Raw genomic sequence first — 7,613 nt, forward strand, 5'->3', positions numbered from 1 at the left:
TTGTAAACCCAGTATCAATTATTTTGAAATAGACAAAATATTTTGATATATTATTATTCATAACCTAGCATGGATATGTATTTCTCATACTATTTCATGTTATAATCCTAATGTTTCACATAGATTAAGTGTAAGCTTAATCATGTGTTTATAAACTCTTGGCACCCTTTCTTTACAAGTCGGTTTTTAAAGATGAGTTCTACTTATGAGTTTGTAACATTTAGTATCAAAACTAGCCACCACCCCAAGTAATCGGGTGTAGCTTTTTGAGTATGAAGTCAAATGAGTTGCGGTTTTGTTGTTGGAATTGTGATCAAATGAGTTGAGTCATCATAAACGTTGGCTATGAAGCGTGGAGATATGTTATGATTCTAGTGTGAGTTCTCCCCATGAGTTTGTAAGCTTTCAATTCAACAATCATAATATATACTACTAAAAAAACATCACCTAGCACACATATTATTTATACATAGCCATAACAGTTATCATAACACATTTTATTTATGCTCATATGAATGATTAATTCAAAGAACCCCAGGGAACAGAGACAACATTAAAAAAACATCTATCAAGTTACACAGTTAACACTGCTCAATACAAAATAGCCACACTCATACTGACCATCATTACCATTGTAAATTAGCACACGTTTTATTTATACTTAGACTTAGCCATAACACTTATTTACATTGAGCTATATAGAAGACCATCTGATTCAGTAGAGTTGTCATTAACTTTTCCACAATTCAATCTAATCTCTCCAGCCGTCCCGTTAACGGGCTAATGTTCCCCATTTTAATCATTGATACCACAAAGCTGTCAAAGAAGGCAGTCTGATTAGCAGTAAAGTTGTTAACAAGGGCAACGGTATCATTATTCTCGGTAGTTGAAAATAGTATTTGATCGCTATTGAGTAGACCCTCTAGAACTTGAAGATTAGAGAAGTATTATTGTCAAAAACATCAGGTGTGGTGAGGTCGAGATTGGTCACAACTGTAAGATCTCCATTCTGGGGGCATATTCCCTGCAGAGTTGATAAGTAGGTTGTGTTTAAGGATGGATCAGGATTACTAGAGTTGTTATAATCGTATAACCGGTTGTTGAAACTGCTACATTGAGCACGTCCAAACGTGTGAGCACCTGAAAATCAATCATGCATGCCAACTTTATATCAGAACTTAAAGCAATACTTTCATCACAATGTCATTAACTCATATTATTTCTATGTGTGTGCATGTGCGCGAATAAATAATAATTACCAGAGAGGGCAACAAGATCGGTGGTGTCGAGGCCCATTGTTGAGAACATTTGTATAATAACATCAAGGGGTTGTGTGGGACCAGGAAGGAAAATACCGGCAGCTGTTCGGTTTGCTGTAGTGCTATCCCTTCTTCCCAGTAAAACATTCCACGAAGGCCTTCTGCCTGTGAAGATGGATTAGTTTTACTTTTAGTTGGTATGTGATGCGCGCAAACAATATATAATATTATTTGAAATGTCAGCAGTAGTTGAAAGATATGACTGACTTTTCACTTGTGTTCCCCTCCAAAAAAAAAAAAACTTCTCCCTTGTGTTTAACTTTTAGTTAGGGGCATCATGTCGGATTGATCGGGGGGAGTTTTTTCAGCCCACTTATTATGGTCAGTTAAAAAAAAATTAATTAATTCAATTTAATCAACCAACTCATCACAAAGTCAATTTAACCCAATCAACCCACGTGGATTAGATTGAATACATTGGACTAATGTGTTGGACATTTTTTTTTAATTACTATTATTATTATTAATTGATTAGTATTAGAATAACACACCACAAAGAGAAATTTATAACCAAATAATATAAACATAACATAAACAAACACAAACTATACGAAGAAAACTTAGGATTTGGATTTTATTTAGGAAGAGAAGCAAAAAGTAAATAACAAAATTGTATAATATTTAAATTTTTAATATATTTATAATATAATATATAAATATAGTGTGTCTGTCGGATTAGTGAATTTGTGAATCTTATGACTCAAACTAACCCGACCCATTGTAAAAAAAAATTCATAACCCAACTTAACCCACCAAACTTAAAAACCACTAACCCTACAGGTTGGGTTGGATCAGGTTGGTTTTGGTGAGTTGGTGAGTTTGCTGCACACCTCTACTTTTAGTAACATCTTTGGGTACAGTAGAAGGACAAAGTCTTTAGTCTAGTTACCAACTGATATGTTTTCAAGAACACAATTTCTACATCTAAAAGAGATTGTATTTTTCTTAAAGATGGAAATCTATATCCAAATTGATATATGAAGTTGAAATAATGTTTTTAAGACACAAATTCTATATAACATGAATAAGATTATATTTTTTGTCCTTGAAGTTAAATGTCTATATCCAAACTCATATATAAATTGAAATAGATTTTTAAGATATGATTTGAATATAAAATGAATACTATTGAATTTTTAGTTAGAGGTATCAAACTTTAAAGGTTTTGATGTATGTCTGATATCCAAACTGAAATCATGTTTTAAGAACAATTTCTCTTAACATGAATAAGTGTGTCCCTAGATTTTAGGTCTCTTAGACACATCCAAAAATGGCCTAATTATTGTTATCGGTTCTTTACTTTCAATAAAATGCCTTTGTTTATTTACACTTCAATCTTCGAGTTTTAGTTTCCTTCTTTTATTCACTTGGGTAAAAGAGTTAATAAGAGAGAAGATTAAAAGAAGGGTTTGTCAATATTATACCAATGAAACTGATTCTTCAGCTGCAATGGCAAGAATATCAGCACAGGAAACAGTAGCAGGACAAGCAGTTTCCAACGCAGTCTTTATGTCATCAACAACACCAAAGCCCCTCACCGAGTTATTATTTGGAGGAGCCTCTTTCTCACTTTCTATGGTAGCAGAGTTGTTCAACAAAATTGATCCATCACAACCCTACAACAAAGTTTAACATATGTTTATTAGACAATTCAGACAATTTAACAGTTAAAAGCCCATTAAAGCAACATGTTTTGGCTGCTAAGAAATTAGAGGAAAAATAATTAGAATTTGATTTTGTGTTTCACAAAAATTTCAAGAAGTGTGTTCAGATTAGCTTTTTGATGATTTGCTGAAAATGAATAAAAGTTAATTGTATCTAATAAAATTGAATTTTAAAAGGTATGAATAACTAAATAAATTAAAAAGTTGAAAGCCAATAAAAGAGAATTTTATATTTGTACAAAAATAAAGTAATTTAAAACCATAAAGCTAAAACCTAATACAAACATACTATAATGTCCTCACAATAAAACTTGAATATGTTACACTTTTGGAATCAAGGTATAGAAAGGTAAGGTTTCAAATTATCTTTCATTTCATTTCATCAGATGTCTTCCTTTATGTTTTTTTAAATTAGATTGTTGATAACGGATGTATTTCTTGTAGAGTGGGCTAAGATTGACGTAGGTTGATAGATTGTTACATCTTAATTTGGACAATATTCTAAAAGAGTACTCCCTAAAATAGCAAACGAGTGCTCTTTCCTCTTTTAGCTTATACTACTTCTTCAAGCTTAAGGCAAAGGTGAGAAGCTAGCTATAGTATTAGTCCCTTCTAATTAAGAAGGCAAATGCGTGCCAGTTTTCTAACTAAGGCGCGCTTTAGAAATAAAGAGACGGGTGTGTGTGCAATCGAAAAGGTCAAGGAAAGATTGGTTTGGGTAAGATAGGTTTGTGTCACTTTCCACAAGTAGTTAGTAATTAAAAATTATAAATTATAAAATAAATAAAATTAAAAAAAACTTTATGTGATATGATTCAGAATAAACCTTAAAGAAAGCCTACTAAGTTTTCTTTCCTAGGATGAATTAGGATGAGTTTAGTTCAGCTGCTTGATACTGTGCTTTTTAAAAATGGGTGGTTTAAAAAATGCGGTATGAAATTAGACTTTTTTAAAAAGCAGAGTGCTGGATAAAAGCTATTAAAAAGTGCTTTTTCAAAAAAAATTGAGTTTTTGACTAGTACTTACAAAAGTAGCGGTTTGAGTTGTAAATTACCAAAAATGACAAAATGTATATATAAAGAAGTTTATTTTATTCTTAGTATCAACTTCTTAATAATAATAATAATAATAATAATAATAATTACTTCTTGTTAATAATAAATGACTCTCTTAATAAAAGATTTTGTAAAAATGTACTTGGTTTTAGCATTTCTCTTTTCAAGAAATGTTATATCCACAATATTTTCTCAACACTTTCACAACAAATTTTATGTGGTAAGCTATTATTAGTTCTAACGAGATGATGTCCCATGCGATGGGCGGACTACTTCATAATATTATTTGAAATTATTTTTATGTATATTAAGACCTACATATAATATTTATTTTGTTGTATAATATCTATATTTGCCTACAATATTGTTGAATACTTTGAAACTTAATTTTCTTAATTCATATTTTATTGAAAAAAGTTGTATAACACTACAAGACTATAAAATATTATAATATTTACCATTAAAAGTAGATTTTATTTGTTACAAAATTTAAATGATTTTGAAATCTATAAATAAGAATTTAAAGCATAAAATACTTTTATATTCTAAAATTTCATAAGTTTAGGCAATCTCCCAAACACTTCCTCAACCACTCTATTCTCACAACTAAATATGGAGACCTCAATCGCAAACACCCAATTCATTATCTCAATGAAATTAAGGAAATCATTTGTAAGTATGAACATAAAGAGAACATGATTAAACATAGAGAAATTGGCTAAAAACACATCCATTTATCAGAATTTAAATATTTTTAGTTAGGCTTCCGTATCTTTTAAAAATAAAAAGAGGAAAATACTTTAAATTTATCATCAACTTTTGTTTTTATCACTAAGGTTCATACCACACAAAACAATAGTAAAAAACCTACCCAAAAAAAAAACCTACAAATTATGAGTTCTAACACAAAACAATAATATTAAAAAAATAACAAACTTCATACATTTATGACTTTTCCAAACCAAAATCCCAAACACCCAAGACTTAAAGCGAATCACAACCTTCACAAAATCCACAACGTCTGACTTCAATATCAAAACCGTAAGCTATCATCACTAAATAAAAAACTCAAGACTCCTTTCTTGGTCATAGCCTACTCATATGGGTTAAAATCAAATGTTATCGCAATGTTGGAATTATATAAGTGTCATTGAAAGGATGAAGGTATATGACATCGTTTTTTGTTTATGTTTAAGTGTATTTGAGATGGGGATAGCATGAAAGGTTGTGGAGTGTGGACATGTGTATATAAAGGAGTAAAAGTGAAAAAAGTGATTGGAAATGCAAGGAGTTTTTTGTAGGTAGGAGAGAGGAAAATTCTTGAAACATTTGACCAAATAAAACAAATAGTAGTCTTAAATCATTGAATAAAAAATGTAACAAAAAGTAGTCTTGAATCATTGAACCAAAGGAAATAAAGAATCTATATTTTAAGTTTTTTTTTTTATCTCTAGAAAGAGTATTTCAATCTTCCTCATAGAGTGCGTTACATGACAGAACTTCAAACTTTTCCACATGAGGTCTTTGCTTTTATATATATATATATATATTGATTGATATTGATTGATGATTTGAACCTATCACTTAAATTACTTTTTTGCTTATTAATAACAATCAATAACAACCGGTTACTTAAAGTATTGTGAAAATATTGTGGAAATAATATTTCTCTTTTTCATGAAAAATACAAAATTATTATCTTAAAAGTTGAAAGTTGAAACCCAATAATTTTGGTAGAATTAATTTTTATAAAATAAAATTTTATTAACACTTATCTTTTAAATAGGTTGTTTTAGAATTACAAACTATTTCACAATTTTTTCTCTAGTACATGCTCTACAACATCACAATTGTAAAAAAAAAATTTAAAAATTGTGAAATAATCACTTTTCCTACTTCGTATTTTTTCATCCAAGTCGTATTACCCAAGCCCAAAAACTCTTTCTTTTATTTCTTTTTTTCTTTCACTTTTTTCTCATCCACTCGTTCACTTCTTCCACATCTTCTTATTTTCCTTTTCTATTCCTTTCCTCCATATACAGCCACACAAGTTTCATCTTCTTATTTATTTTCCTTTTCTTTTACTTTCCCTCACACAAAGCCCCACGCACACAGGTCTCTCTCTCTCTCTCCATATTTTCCATTTATCAAAAACTCTAATGAATTCAAAAAGCTTTTTTAAGATTAGTCATGTAAGACGTAAATAAAAAAGTAAAAAACAATAGAGAAGAGAAGAAGAAGAAGACAGGATGCCGCAGCATAGCAGCATGGAAGAGTAGAAAAAACTATAGACAATTTAGGAAAAAGAGAAATCCACCGACTGTAATATTTTTGTTTTAAAAAAACGTCGTTTGTTGCGTTTTGCAACTGCAGCTCAAAGCTGCCAGCACCAAGACGCAGGAGCCTTTGAGCTGTAAAACGCACTTTTATATATCGCACTTATCAAAAAATTTACCAAACACGCGTGTTTGAATTTTAGGCTGGAAAACGCGTTGTGGTCCCTTAATGGTGTGTGACTTGTGCTACAACAAAACCCCTTTTTTTTTTTTTTTTTCCTTCATTATTTGCTTGAGCTTTTTTCTTTTTCTTTTTCATATTTACTTTATTTATGTTCAACTTTTTAAAGACTTTTTTTTTTCTAAGTACATCCTACTTTTTTAAGAAATAAAATAAGCAAATAAAAATAAACTCACCCAAATACTAAATTGGAATAAACTCAAGTACATGCAAAGAGAACTATGAATTAGCTAGTATGCGCCAAGTCTTAGGACCTCACTTCCACCATACTCTTAAGAAAAAGGAGTAATATATATGAATTTAGGGCCCTTTGTTAATATTGTTTTAGTAAAGTTGTTTTAAGTGTTATAAAAATACGTATAAATTAAAAAGTATTTTGAAAATATGTGTTGTGTTATTTAAACAACATAAGTTTAAACAACGTAATAAAAAAGAACCCTTAAACTCATTAAAAAGGCAAGAGTGAAAGACTTTTTTTTTCTCTGCTGCTAAACTTTGTGAAGGTAAATTCTTAAGAGGAAACAAAGCAAATGGGTTTAAAACTAATGAAAAGTTAGAGAAATACATTGACAAAGCAGTCATGGAAGTGAAGTCTAATGAGGCTAGCGCCAATTCGGGCATCTGTCTTCAAAGCCTCTTCGATGATTCCACGTACGATGTTGGACACGTTTGGACACGTTGTATCATAGAATGTTGGACTCAGCTGGCCATGAGATAAAGATCCTCCAAGCAAAACCACACATAAAAGACCTATCAGTAGGGTACAGCAACAAGAAGAAGAAGAAGAAGACATATTTTTCTGCAACATTATTTCACTCTAGAATAGCTTCAATGTTTAAGTTTTAAGCGTTTAACAATACAACTTGTGACCCTTTGTTTATGAAGCGACAAACCACATTTATATTCAGGTGAAAAAGAAGAATAATGAAGAATCAACACGTTTGGACTCTGTTTAGTTTGTCATTTCAAACAACATTTTTTAGTTTTTAAACAGTATTTCATGCATTTCAACACACTTTTTCACCCACACATATTTCAAAAAATTATAAACAACAATT

At 30.4% G+C, this 7,613-nt stretch overlaps 1 protein-coding gene across 1 annotated transcript; it reads right to left on the minus strand.

Moving 5' to 3' along the window:
• Positions 1-514: 514 nt before the first annotated feature.
• Positions 515-7,409, minus strand: LOC112008408 (peroxidase A2). Its single transcript, XM_065771170.1, is given in 7 exon segments — positions 515-764; positions 767-949; positions 952-1,140; positions 1,260-1,417; positions 2,069-2,076; positions 2,744-2,935; positions 7,121-7,409. Coding segments are annotated over 7 exon segments (1,053 nt in total). The 5' UTR covers positions 7,364-7,409; the 3' UTR covers positions 515-684.
• Between the last annotated feature and the right edge of the window lie 204 nt (positions 7,410-7,613).

Source organism: Quercus suber, unplaced genomic scaffold (genome assembly GCF_002906115.3).
Source record: "Quercus suber isolate HL8 unplaced genomic scaffold, Cork oak 2.0 scaffold_40, whole genome shotgun sequence".
NCBI lineage: Eukaryota > Viridiplantae > Streptophyta > Magnoliopsida > Fagales > Fagaceae > Quercus > Quercus suber.